Source organism: Eurosta solidaginis, chromosome 2 (assembly GCF_040869045.1).
Source record: "Eurosta solidaginis isolate ZX-2024a chromosome 2, ASM4086904v1, whole genome shotgun sequence".
Classification (NCBI taxonomy): domain Eukaryota; kingdom Metazoa; phylum Arthropoda; class Insecta; order Diptera; family Tephritidae; genus Eurosta; species Eurosta solidaginis.
This window is the reverse complement of record NC_090320.1, coordinates 249006665-249021832: the sequence shown is the minus strand read 5'-3', so window position 1 is coordinate 249021832 and position 15168 is coordinate 249006665. Positions and strand designations below refer to the sequence as shown.

Genomic DNA, 15168 nt, shown 5'->3' with positions numbered 1-15168 from the left:
AAATATATGTGCCTACGTAATCACATTTGTAAATGGAGCCGTAACGTGTAGTTGATATTTAAACTTGGTTGATAGGCTATAATCAATGTGATTCACTCCAAAGGACTAGTTTTGGATAGGACCGCCAACTTTAGGAAATGTCAAACCGGAAGACTTGGGTGTTGAAGGATGAAGTGTGAAAATCAAAATTAACATTTCAGACGCTATTGTATAGTTTCGCAAATAAACAACAGATGTTTGAATGCAAGACTTAGTGATTTTTCAAACCCTTCTCATAAGTACATATATCCTCAACTTAACTATGAGGTAAGAATCATTTCTATGGACTGTTTATGCCCCTAGAACCTGCTAAAGTATTTTGCATCACTGATTTCGATTATTCTTTCAGCCAATCGCAATATAATATTTAAAAAAAAAATCGGCACCTTTTTTGGGGATTTTGTGTTTTTTTTACTACTTGAGGACAATTTGAAAGCAATTTGAAACGCCTTGGGTCATTTTATTTGAAATCATTGTTCATTATTAATTTTTTGAAAAAAATATGCAAAGTGAGCATATAAATTTATTATATAACTTTTCATTTAGTGCTTTGTTTTGTCCGTGTTAAGCAGACATCGAAAACGCCTGTTTTTTTAAATAACTTTGAACATTTAGAACGAGTTAAATTTCGCAATTAGTTTCTTATAACTGGCAGTTATGCGCATCCGTTGATACCACTTTCGACCATATCCGACCAATTTTCGACATGAACAATAAATGGCCTAAACAGTCTTAAACGAGTAGAAAATATAGTAACGCGCCGGACGCCGCCGCGCCGATATTTTTGACTTTCGGCGGCGGCGTGCGAAAAACGACACTAATCGGCGGCAGCGGCGGCGTTTATCGGCGGCGTATATCTCTATTATGGACAGCTCACGTACAACCCATACTTACATACGCATTTGACTGCATAAATAATTGCAATTGCTGTGAGCTGTGCAATATTTGACAGTCAGTGATTTTTTTTTTGCTCGAGAAAGCTGAATTCGATATAAGAGCCAAGTTGTCAATGTCCACTCAGTCCATGTAGCAGAAAAGACCAAATTTTGTGACGGTCAACCAATCAAAGCAACAACATATTTTTCACACAACTGATCAACGCTTATGTATGTATGTATATGTGTATGCAATTATATATGGGGTATTCCATCCCATTTCGACCGATTTTGAACCCGACCCCTTTAGAATTGACTGAAAGTTTTTCTTCTTTTTCTAGCTTACGAAAGACGTTTTTCAGACTTTTTTCAAATTTTTTCATCCAAGTCAAAAAAAGTTATGAATTTTTAAAAAAATATCGTTTTTGTTTTCAAAATGCTATAGCTTTTTCAAAAATTGACCGTTTGGGATCTTTTATTTTTTAATTTGTTTTTAAATGTACTTTTCGGAAAAAATACAAAAAAAATTTTTAAAGTTTTTTTTTTGTAATTTTTCAGTTTTTCAAGATTTTTCTAATTTCGCCATTTTTTTTTTTTTTCGCTCATAAAAAACTTCAATCAATTCTGCAATCATCCCCACTAATCCCGGTGTGGGCCGATATTTATTTTTTTTTTTTTATTCAATTGAAAAAAAAAACTTTAAACATTTTTTTGTATTTTTTCCTTAAAGCACATTTAGAAACAAATTTAAAAAAAAAAGATCCCAAACGGTCAATTTTTGAAAAAGTTATAGCATTTTGAAAAAAACACCGTTTTTTTTTTTAAATTCATAACTTATTTTGAGTTGGACACCGTTTTTGTTTTCAAAATGCTATAACTTTTTCAAAAATGGACCGTTTGGGATCTTTTTTTTAAAAAAAATTTATTTTTAAATGTACTTTTCGAAAAAAATTCGAAAACATTTTTAAAGTTTTTTTCCAATTAATTAAAAAAACAAAAAAATAACGCCACACTCCGGGATTAGTGGGGATGATTGCAGAATTGATTGAAGTTTTTTATGAGAAAAAAAAAAAATGGCGAAATTCGAAAAATCTCGAAAAACTGAAAAATTACAAAAAAAAACTTAAAAAATTTTTTTTGTATTTTTTCCGAAAAGTACATTTAAAAACAAATTAAAAAATAAAAGATCCCAAACGGTCAATTTTTGAAAAAGTTATAGCATTTTGAAAACAAAAACGGTGTTTTTTTAAAAATTCATAACTTTTTTTGAGTTGGATGAAAAAATTTGAAAAAATTCTGAAAAACGTCTTTCGTAAGTTAGAAAAAGAAGAAAAACTTTCAGCCAATTCTAAAGGGGTCGGGTTCAAAATTGGTCGAAATGGGATGGAATACCCCATATACATATCTACTTATATAAGCATTTACAATACAAAACACAGCTCTATTCAATAAACTTTTTTTTTTTTTTCAAATTACTCCCACAGGTCCCATTTCCGTCGAACGTTACCCCGACCCGGATGATGATGTCGATGTTGATGTTGTCGATTGCAGTGATTCCGAATCAACGTCGGCGCGTCCAATGCGTGCTCATCATCATCGCCACCAAATACAGCAACAATTACAAGCAGGACATCACAAATTGCAGCGGCATCATCATCACAGTCAACAAAATCATAGCAACAACCACAATCTCAATACGAATATCATTTGCAATGGTGTTGGCAGTGGTAGCGTAGGTGAAGTCACACATCATGCGAATCGTAGCAGTAGTCGAGGACGCTCTTCACCTCAGAGCCCGAATAGCGCAACCGGCAACGATGAGGATCGCCTGTCGCCAGAGCCAGCGCAGGTAAAACGCAAAGTCAGCAAACCCAAATTTGAAAACTCACGGAACACATTCGTGACTAATTAAATTTTACTTTGTTTGACAGTCGGTTCCGAAAATTGTGGGTTCCTGTAATTGTGATGAACTGGTGCCTGTGCAATGCCACCTGGAAACAAAGGAGTTGTGGGATAAATTTCATGAGTTGGGCACAGAGATGATTATAACCAAAACGGGAAGGTGAGTAAATAAATTTTTTATTGGAATGGAAAATTTTGGGTAAACGAGGGTTTATAGTAAGCGTGACATTATTTTGGGAGACATTTTAAAATCGTCTTATTTTTGGACGCCCCGGAAATAATTATAGCGGACCATGTTTTATGGACTATGATTTAGGGGAAGGTCCAGAAGCCCAGGAGGGGGAAAACACAAGACAGCCATTAGTTGAAGGCTGCGGTCGATATGGATATTCCCTACATGATAAACTAGAATAGACACACTATTGCTGCCCCTGCCATTATGGCAGGCGATCTTAAAGCTAAAATGGGCAGGAAAGAGCGAGGCCCTTGGCTCTTTAGCAGTGAGATACAGCCTCCACGATGTACCATCTCCCAGCAGGCAGAGAAGCCGCTATCGAAATAGACAGCAGATGATTTCTACATTCGGCTCACACTTCGGCTCACTGGGAGCAATTCGTGACCTAGCAATGTACGCGAGTAGTGGGAGCATATTTTTTGCTCACTACGTACCGCCACTTTAGATATCAGAGGTTTCAAGAAAGCCCGAAAAACAACTGGTACTATAAAGAATGTCATGCTAGTACGGAAAGGGCTCCGCTATGTATGCGCGGTGTATGTGAGCGTTACGTGATGTCGATCGGTATGATTGCGAGGAGTTTCTGAAGCGACTGATTCAAATAACGCCCGAAAATTTTACCAAAAAACCGGCGCATAACAGAATGTTTCAAGACCATCGACCTAGTCACGGAGGAGAAAAATCGTGCTTAAGATGAGTAGGGAATACTTCTTCTTACTGCTACGCAACGTGCAAGTTAATGAACTCGACAAGGCAATCCCTGAATATTCGAAAAAACCTATCGCGAAATCAGGCTGTTTGATCGTATTGACCTCAAAGCCGATAGTTTGCATTATTAGTGCGACTTCAGACCTGGTAAGGCGACTATCGACTTCATGTTCACTGTAGGTTTAATACCGGAAGAAACCCACGACAAGAGAATATGCATGCACCACCTCTCTGTCGGCTTCAAAGGATTGGAAAGTACTTCGCTGAACCCTTCGTAGTCTTTAGACAAATCCCTATCGAGCAATTTTTTACCTGGTGGAAGTAATTAAAGCTTCTCCAACCCAATTGTCAATCTCACCTACCCGTCGCGATTCCTGTAGGTGGAAGACAGAAAACGGCATTGGTAGAATCAGATGGGGGGAGAAGGAAGAGTGACAGAGTGGGCCCATGGATCATCCCATGTGATGATGTCTACAAATAAAACAAAGGAAAAAATCGTTGGAAAATAAAACACTCTAATGTACACATGTAAATGTTATAAAATCAAGCTTCTACATTTACTGCATTTTAGCTCTACGACACGCATTGCATGTGAAAAATAAGTAGAATATTTTCATAGTCGTCACCAAGAGGCTGCTGTTGTTGTTGTTATTAGCACTAGCGAATATGTCATTGGTGTTGTTATTTCCGTTAGCGCAAATATCCTTTGCTCTGTAATTATGAAAAGGACACCGACAATGCGGCACGCAGTAAGAATATGGGACTGCCTTTCCCGAGCGATGCCAGTCACTCCACCCCCCATACTATAGACCTAATAATGTGGCCTTAAGCAAAGTTGACTTGTTGTCACAGAGCGCGCACAGCGGGTCGGACACTCATTAGTCGCCGCTCTCTCTGCCTTTGTTTGCCACGTAGACTTTTGCAGTTTTACCCTTTTCTTTTTGGCCAAACTGTGGGTGCGCTTTCGTCACACATGCCAAGCGTTAATTCGCTAGTTGGTTGATTGTTATTTGTTTGCTTGCTAACTTGGCAGCACTCAGCTTGTTAGACTACTCTTTCGTCGCGTTTTTGCCTCTACCGCTTTGAAGATATGAATCTATGTCAGCACTTCGTTCATTATCGTTGTTGTTTTGGAATATTTTTTTTTTTTGTCACAATGCACTCAATGCAATTGTTGGTGTGGGAGTACTTAGTTGTTTTATAATTGCAGAATAGAATTTTATTGCAATGTTTCTGAATGGGTTTAAAAACAATATAAGCTTGTCTTCATATTTACAACTAGTTATTAATATTGCTAGTGTTGAAGTAGCCGGACACTAAACTGGGAGCTCGCTTTATCTAAAATAAATCCCAGTCTGATGTAACGTATACGGATATACGCATTTGAAATTGTTTTCGCAGAGCTCATTAGGACCGAGATGAAATATTTTTTCAAACAACTTAGGCGTCCCAATTAAATAAATAAACGCAAGGCTCGATTACCTTCGAAGAGATTTTAGGCCTCTCTTCTCTTCCAATTTCCATCGTGCCCCTTTTCAAATTTTTCTACGCATTGTAGGTCCCATATTTTACGCCGACTGCGAACGGCATTTGTAGGGCAGATGAATTTTCACTGAGAAGCTTTTCATGCAAAAGTACGCTCGGAGTGTTTGCTAAATCACTGGCTCGAGGGGCGACCCCGATTAGAAAAGCTTTTTTACATGAAAAATTTGTTTCTAAATTTTTGATGTTACCAACATACCACGATGGCCGCCTTAGAAATCGATACATTTTCGAAAACAAATAGGTACATTTTCGATAACAAATTGGTAACCCTTCGATAACAAATCGATAACTTTGCGATAACAAATTGGTAACCCTTCGATAACAGATCGATAACTTTGCGATAACAAATATATAATCTTGATGGCACATAGATAAGATTTCGATAAATAATCGATGGGTTTGCGATAAGAGTTATATAACTTTGCAAGCACCAATCTATAACCCTTCGGCAGTAAATCGATAATTCTTGATAACAAATCGTTACATTGTAGATAACAAATTTTTTAAACTCCTATAGTAAACTATAACGTTTTGATAAGAAATGCATGGCAAAAAAATAACTTCTTAATAAAAAACCGATAACTTTTCGATAGCAAGGAGAAGCATTTGCGACAACAAATCGATACATATTCCATAACAAATTTGTAACACTTCGAAAATTAATCGATAACTTTGCGATAAAAAATCGATTACATTTTGATGGCATATAGATAAGTTTTCGATAAATATTCGGTGAAGTTTCGATAACAGTTGTATAACTTTTCGAAAAAAATTGCTAAATTTTTGGATAAGAAAATAATAAATTTTCAATAACAAATCGATTATTCTTCGATAAAAATCGATAACATTCCGATAAAAAACTAGTAAAAAATCTATAACTTTCTGATAACAAATTTTTTACTTTTTTATAACATATCGACAATTTCTCCAAAAATAATCGTTCGTTTTTCGATAATTAATAAATAAATTTCAATAACAAATCCAGTGTCTTAGACAAAAAATCTATAATACTCCGATAACAAACTAGTAAGAAATCGATATCTTTTTGATAACAAATCTTTTAATTTTTTTATAACATATCGATAATTTCTCCAAAAATAATCGTTTGTTTTTCGATAATAAATCGATAACTTTTCGATAAGATATCAACAACTTGACTATAAAAAATTTAGGACTTTTCTTTCCTTTTCATTTGATTGAATTTTTCTGACGAAAAGGGATAGCCAAACAAAAAACTTAGTTGTAGAAAATATCGATATCGATTGATAAAAGTTATTTTCCTTTTCATATTGATTAAGGTTTAACCCCAAATCTATGAAAAAAATGAGCAAAGGTGTGCTTAACAAGTTTTCGTTTTAGCTTGTCATATCAAAGAGGCATTCCACATTTAATGGCAGTCAACTATTATGCACTTTTGCGCCACTGAAAATTTTAAAGATACCTATTTTGTATGTATCCCCTTTAAGCGGTGCTTCATCAATTTATTGCATACCAACCAACAAAACGCTCTGATAAATGCTTGTTGCTGCCTTTTAATGTCTCTGCGTTGGTTTTCTATGAGCCACTGACATGCAAATACGCATGCGTAGCGTAAATTTTTCACAGCTGCCAGTGCAAAAATATGACATTGTACAAATTAAAAAAAAGGAAGGTGAAATTAAGAAGGGAAAATTAAGTTACATTTGTCGTTTTTGTTGTTTTTTTTTTTTTTTTAATATGGAAATGTCAGCAACTGCGTGCATAATTCGAGAATATCCACTAAAACTGTTTACAAATTTGAATTTATTGTTAAATTATTCTTACCTGAGCTACTTGTAAAGGTCTATAAAATAAAATTGAACACATACAGGTTCTCCTTATAACCACGTACAAGCATGTACATACTCGTACATATATATGCATGTCTCCTTATCCACTTTTATGTAGTTTTGTATGCCATAAAAACCAAATTCTCGCTTGGTTGCGGTAAGCAGCGGCATAACACGTGGTCAGTTTGGTTTTTGTTACGCTGTAAGTGGTCCCAGCAGTCGCAGCTATAACCAAGGCACACTCAGATGTAACAGTAGCAAAAGTGGTCGCAGCGGTTGCACTGTGGAGGTTTTCAAACTATTGTGGAATTAGTTAGCAACGCAGTTGTAAATATTTTAAAATTTATACGAATCTTGGTAAATACATATATTACAAACTAAAAAGAATTTATGTAAACATTATGGTGGGTCAGAAAACAAAAACAATTTAATTTCAAACCTTCGAGAGGCTGATGCATAGATGTGTACATCATGTGCACCGATGGTTTCAAATTATGGAATGGTAGGCGGTATACTGTGCTGATCTGGAAATCAACAGGTCCTAGAAGCAACCAGTTCACTGTAATATTTTTCTTCGGAAGTAGCAGCCGTAATCAAAGCAGTAGCAACACTGGAAGAAAATAGCTTATAATGCAGTCGAGTCAACTTTAAGATTGACAGCCAATCGGCAATTAAGGAAATAATCTCGTATAGCAGCAAATCTAAAAGTGTGTTTGAATGTAAACAATTCTTAAAAAGAATCGGGACAGAGAGAGGATACATGTATATTGGGTACCAGGTCGGATGGGAATGAAAAAGCGTCACAATTGGATTGGACGAGATCAAGGGAAGGCGAGAAGTGCACATGATCGACTAGGCATGCTTAACCAACGAACCGATATCATTTCGTTACGATAATTAACGTTAATAAACGAAACAAAGTCATTTCGTTTCGTTTATTAACGTTAAGAACATCAAATTAACGAAATGATTTTGTTTCGTTTTCTGCCATATCAAAACGAAATCAAATCGTTTATGTTGATTATTAATTTCAAACTATGCTGGCAAAGCTGATTGATGGCGGAGTCATTAAAGGTGAAAGCATTAGACAAGCTGATTGCAACTTTTCTCATAAATTTTGACAGTACGAACATTTCTCAGAGTATTTTTGACATTACCACCAACGAATTACACAAAAAAATTACATGGAGTTTGTGTGTGTATGTCGGCTCGCTGTTACCACCTTACGGCTTCACCATGGCTATAGTATTGCCAGCACAATTCAAACACAAAATATCACGTTTTTGTTAACGTTTTTAACGTTAACGAAAGCTTTTCGTTTCGGTTAAAAACGAGATACAATTTATCTTGATAATTTCTTTATCGATAATATTTCGAAGTGTTTCAACGGAAACGGTGGAAATTTTTTGATAAACGATTAGCTTAACGTTAAGGTACATCCCTGTGAACGACCAAGTGGGAGAGGCGTGTACCTCGCCTATGCATGTGTAAGTCTTAAAAACTTTGACTAATAAAGTTAATCTTATCATTAAAAAGAGAGGACTTTATACTCATGACGGGTTTTCTGATTGGGCTTCTGGCGTAACATGCTTTTCATTTAGGCCTAATCGGTGAGGAAATGTGGGTTTGAGGAGGAAACGATCTAGCATGTTTTGTGCTCGTACCCTGCACTTATCAGGCTAAGACTTCAGCTACTAGGAGTAATATTGCATCAGATCTGGGAGCAGCAGGTGGCATAGGTCCTGGTATTTTGAAAGGATTTTTCAGTTTTGTCTTTAACAAAATTTTTGCTAACCCTATTCTAGACTTATTCATTCCATGTGAGGTCTTCACGAATCGGCCAGTTCAACCTAACCTAATATCCAAATATTTAAACCAAAATTTCCCTTCTTGCTGCTAATTCAAGACGAATAAAATGTTGCCCCATCCTAATATAGGTATGATACACATACATACACATACACGCACCTTAAACTCGCTCCTCTGTTATGATAGGTGCCAAAATATTTGCCAACACTCAATTTTATACGCTCCAAGCGGGCACAACAAGACAGTAGCAATAGACATTGCAGCAGTCAACTCTAAACGTCATTTCTGAGAAATTGAAAATAAATTTAAAACAAAATTTAATTTCGTCAATTCGGCATTTAGTATAATCGGCACGGTAGCTGTAGCGTCAAAAATTGTGATTTGCACGCCACACCTAAGCAACGGACTTCAATAAAAATCTGTACATCGATTGACGAAAAGTTACTAAATTTCGAAGTGGATGTACTGGAAAAAGTAGTGCTCAGAATTTGCAGCTGTAATGGCGTGTGAATAATATCTACGTAAATCAGCAACACTACATATTTATGTGCGTATGCCACCATAAAAAATACAGAGAAACCAATCATAACGGACACCTCTATTAGATGGACATCTCTCTTGGCCGGACAGTTTTTCATGCAGCAAGTTTAAGGTGCCGGTTTGAGAACAAATTGCCTTCCGTTAGGCGAACACTCTCTTGGCCGTACACCGACAGTTATTTGCTATAAAACGGAACTTAAAACCTCAACTGAGCGGACACACTGATACCTTTTTTACGACAAATCAATCAAAATCCTCTATTGGACGGAAGGGAACTCCTCCTAAGCGGACTAAGTATAGAATTTATATCAAGTTATGCGTTTGAAGAACGTCGTACTGGTCGCGGACATGTTTATTTGCCAAATGAAAAAGGTGATCGCTGAATAAAACCAATTTTGTGTTCGATAAATATATACTTAAGTTTAAGAAGTGGCACAGTAAATGAAAAGTAAGGTTTTCTGACTGTCTGAAGTTAGATTAAGTTAAACTGGTCGCCCTTAAGGACTTCACTTAAAATGAATGTGTCCATAGAATTAGCAGAAGCTTATTCGATGACCAAAAGGAAATACCCCTCAAGAACCAACTACGTTGTTTTGGAACATACTACAACTTACATAGGGCCCACTTCACTAGCTTTTGGACCTGAAAATTTGATTAGACGTAATCTTTGATACCTAGCAGTCCTACGCTTAGTTTAACAACTTTGCCCTAGTTGATCATTTGCAGCTACTGTCTCTTTACCCAGTTCATCCGACTTTTCGCTAACATCTTTGCCCATATGGCCGGGGCCTTGTAATGATTGTAAGCTTCTCCCTGTTCCCATTCTTCTCAGTGCTTATTTGCAATCCTAATACACTTCTAGTTTTTGTACTATGCGTGATTATCGCCCCGTTGACCGCTTTGTTGTCAATACAAAAGCTTACACGACTGCAGTTTACGCAATTTTTTCCAGTATCTCTGCCAGTTTGTACGATCTCGCTTTGAGCGTGTAGGCACAGTATACCATATACCATCCCGGTTGCATTTGTTTGTTTGGGACACCTCTCTTGGGCGGACAAAAGTTGGCTGACGGTGAGTGTTCGCCCAAGGAAGGTCTCACTGTACATAAAATATGAGTGTATCAACACGTGAATTTTCGTTTGCCCCTTTGAAATTCATATTTTTTTGCTATTATACTCTTTTACAAATTTGCCTATATTCACTAGTTTTTCTCGCCATAAAATAAACCATAAATTCGACACTTGCCACTTCCCGCCCACTAAAATTGTGATATGTATGTATGAAGGTGTGCATATTTGTATATGACGAAGGTGTAATGGCGCCGGATTTAGACTTTCACACTTACTCAACAAATGTATGAATATAATAAAAATAGAAATATGCACATACAAACTTCGATACACATAGTATGTACATGTTGGTATGTGTGTAAACATTTTGTAATATAATCGTAATAGTACCGTAATAAAAAAAACACTGTTAACCGTTCATAAAATGTAAATGACGAAGACTATGTATGATTTACGATTTTCGGTAGCAATTTTCCCTACGCACTTGAGTTCCTGCAGCAACAATGTATTGCTCTGTATATTTTGTTAAATATTCCATCACAAATTGTACATTCTTCCCCCTTTCACCTATTTTATAACATTTTATGACTTTTCCTACACTAACGTGAAAAGAAAGCGGTCATAATGTGAGCTTATTCTAATTTTCTGAGTTATTCAAAATTCTGGGTTCAAATTCTCAATTTTCCTACACAATGATATCCGTATTTGCATATCGCCGCCTAAAGTGAAGTACCGCGTGTACAGAAGGCGTAACTACTTAGTATTAAAATTTAAACTGACTCTTTGCTCTTCATGGCTACGGATAACATGAAGTGTAGTTGAGACTCAAACTAAACAAGTGGGCTTAAGATTTTTTTAGTCACTCGGATATGATTTCCAACTTCTTGAAGTAAAGCCGTACAAAGAGTGCTGTTAGTAGCTTATAAGAGCGGTATTCATCATCTCTATTAAAGTAAGATTGAAATCTATCAGCTTGCTTTATATACAATTTTCTTTTCCACCAACAGAGAGTTACCAACCCCCGGTTAAATCGATTACTGTGAATATTTTGTGGGCTGACCTCGGACTTTTGTTGATACCTTTTTTTTGGACTTGACTGAGACGCAAAGTTTCAGTTAGCATGGAAAAACGAAAATTTCCATAACTTATAGAAAGGCGACTAACTAAAGTTGGTGAAGATGGTTCTTAAACTAAGACTGTATGGTACGTTTTTTCGGAATGCTAACAACCTTTTGTACCAAACTGATATCGATTTGCTATCGATACAAAAATTTATAGATTTTTTATCGATTAATTATTGGGTTGTTATCGAAAAATATCGATTTTTTATCGATAAATTATCGATATGCCATAAAAAAGTTATATACTTGTTATAGAAAAGTTATCGAAGAGCCACAATTTTTTTATAGGCGTGGAATAGATTTTTTTATAATTTTTTTATGTTTAAGTTGTAGGTTCGTAATCGAAAAATTATAAATTTGTGATCAAAAATTTATTGTTTTGTTGTCAAAAAGTAATCATTTTGTTATCGAAGCGTTATCGATATGTTATAAAAATCGTATCGATTTCCTATAGAAAGGTTAACGATTTCTTAGTGGAGCGTTACCAATGTAAAACTATCGCACCATCGATCTGTAAACGAAAAGTTTTCGATATGTTATCAAAGTGTTAACGATTTGTTATCAATATTTTATCCAAAAGTTGTCGCATTATTAACGGAGACTCAACCCATGCACTTGAAACTTTTATTTTTGCGAAATCCATCCTGATGTCACGTTGTTTAAATTTTTCACAAATTATTAAATAAATTATAAAATTAAAAATTGCTTGAAATAAATGTTTTTCATACATTTAAAGCAACACGGGCGATCCCCGATTAACTATTACAAATAAATAAAAAGCTAACAGAATTATCAAATGAAAACTTCCTTTACGCTCTTCACAAAGTTTTATCTGCGGTGGTTTTGGTGATATCCGCACAAACATGCATACAGAAAAAAGTTTACAAAGTTATTGATTTGGATTATGATGCTTTAATATATAGATTCCGTCTAGCAATTTCAGGTCTTGCTACAATTTTTATGTATGTATGTAGGTTGAGGTATGAACGAAATCGGCCTAAAAATACGACTTTTAGAATGGTCCAGTCAACACTGCATGGTCGAAGCCTCACCCCAAGGTAAGATGGTTATGAAAGTATCATGCTTTCCCACCATGCTAAAGATACCGAGTTCAAGTCTAGGAAAAGAGTCATGAAAAATATTAAATATGTCTTATATTTTTTAGTCCCGATTCAAACAACGAATCGATAAAAAATAATCAAAAAATTGCAAAATAGAACTTCAAACATGCCTTGATTGATGCCATTTGACGTATCATGTGTCTTAGGAACTTTCGTGAATATAATAAGAAAAGGCGGGATAGTGGCTAAATCTATAAATAAAAATTTTCATATTCAAAAAAATCGTTATCTCTCTTTCACATAACTGCATGGTCTTAAAGCTTGGATGTTTTTATATTAGCAGTGAACTCGGAGGAAAATAAATCTTGATTTTCAGTGATAATTAACTTGCTAGTAAATCTATTAATCTGTTGGTGCCTTTTCGATTATATTTTCGTTTGTTCTGAACTGTGAGCGATCTCTCAGGAAGATGGTATTACAGAAGAGAACAACCCAACCCTAAGTTCATAGGAGATTTTGAGGAAACTACATGGAAATTAATTTATGTAATGTAATGTAAAAATCGATATTTCTTGTTTCACCTTCACATTTTTAAACCATAACATATTGACTGCGGCCGTCGCGGAAGGTCCTGGGATTTAGCCCCGGGAAAAGCAAAATCAAGCATATAGAAAAAAGTTGTTTCAATTAGAAAAATGTTTTTCTTAATGTGGTTGCTACTCGGCGGCTTGGCAAACATTCGGAATGTCTTTCTGCCAATAAAAGTTTCTTAGTGAAAATTCATGTCGTTCGGAGTCGGCATAAAATACGCAGGTCCCTCTCCGTCAGTTAATAGGAAATTTTAAGAAGAAGCACGACGAAAATTGGAGTAGAAGCTCGCCTGAATCTCTTCGGAGGTAAATCGCGCTATGAATTTATTTTTATTGACTTCTGAGTGAAATATTACCCTGTCTCGCCTTCCAGTTCTAAAATGCTCTATCTAAGGATTTGTGTAAAAATTCAGTTAAAGAACGCCCTAACCCAAACTTAAATTAAAAGGGCGTGAGTACAAAGTAATCGTGAAGTTCAATGGGTAGACATAGAAATGGACGTCTGGAAACTTGTTTTTGAAATTAACAGGGGTTGAAGTTAACCCACAACAGAGGTAACTTCTAAATGGTAACAACCCATAAAGGCTTGTTAATGACGAGTCATCGGCTTCTTGTTGGTTTCTTATCGGCTTTTCATAGAAGGGTCTTACATTTGTCCTCGATTTTATATTAAAGTTTTACAGGTATCTGTATCATAACGAGCATAACACCTAAACATGCCGATAACAAAGTTGTAACTCTCCGATAAGAAATCGATAATTTTTATTGCAAATCGATAAGTTTTTGATAATGAAATAGATAACTTTTTCTTTTATAACACGGCTATAAATACTTGGCAACACTCCGATACCGAAACTATAATAAATTGATATCTTCTTATACTCATTTGAGCAGAGCTCACAGAGTATATTAAGTTTGATTGGATAACGGTTGGTTGTACAGGTATAAAGGAATCGAGATAGATATAGACTTTCATATATCAAAATCATCAGAATCGAAAAAAAATTTGATTGGGCCATGTCCGTCCGTCCGTCCGTCCGTTAACACGATAACTTGAGTAAATTTTGAGGTATCTTGATGAAATTTGGTATGTAGGTTCCTGAGTACTCATCTGAGATCGCTATTTAAAATAAACAATATCGGACTATAACCACGCCCACTTTTTCGAAAAACCGAAAAAGTGCTATAATTCATTACCAAAGACAGATAAAGCGATGAAATTTGGTAGGTGGGTTGAACTTATGACGCAGAATAAAAAATTAGTAAAATTTTGGTCAATGGGCGTGGCACCGCCCACTGTTAAAAGAAGGTAATTTAAAATTTTGGAAGCTGTAACTTGGCAGTCGTTGAAGAAATCATGATGAAATTTGGCAGGAGCGTTACTCCTATTACTATATGTACGCTTAATAAAAATTAGCAAAATCGGAAAAGGACCACGCCCACTTTTAAAAAAAAAATTTTTTTAAAGTAAAATTTTAACAAAAAATTTAATATCTTTACAGTATATAAGTAAATTATGTCAACATTCAACTCAAGAATGATATGGTGCAACAAAATACAAAAATAAAAGAAAATCTCAAAATGGGCGTGGCTCCGCCCTCTTTCATTTAATCTGTCTAGAATACTTTTAATGCCATAAGTCGAACAAAAATTAACGAATCCTTTCGAAATTTGGTAGGGGCATATACTTTATGACGTTAACTGTTTTCTGTGAAAATGGGCGAAATCGGTTGAAGCCACGCCCAGTTTTTATACACAGTCGTCCGTCTGTCCTTCCGCATGACCCTTAACACGATAACTTGGGCAAAAATCGACATATCTTTACTGAACTTAGTTCACGTACTTACATGAACTCACTTTATAAA

General features: G+C 35.5%; 1 protein-coding gene across 2 annotated transcripts in view; it reads left to right on the top strand.

Moving 5' to 3' along the window:
- The window catches only part of LOC137242713 (T-box protein H15-like), a 75849-nt gene that overhangs the window by 21414 nt on the left and 39267 nt on the right, over window positions 1–15168 (top strand). Inside the window, exons 2-3 of one of the 2 annotated variants that reach the window (XM_067769966.1) lie at window positions 2399–2763; window positions 2846–2976. In XM_067769966.1, the coding sequence (XP_067626067.1) occupies window positions 2399–2763; window positions 2846–2976 (496 nt within the window). Of the gene's footprint in view, window positions 1–2398; window positions 2776–2845; window positions 2977–15168 lie in introns of both variants that reach the window. The other variant, XM_067769965.1, reaches the window with a different exon arrangement.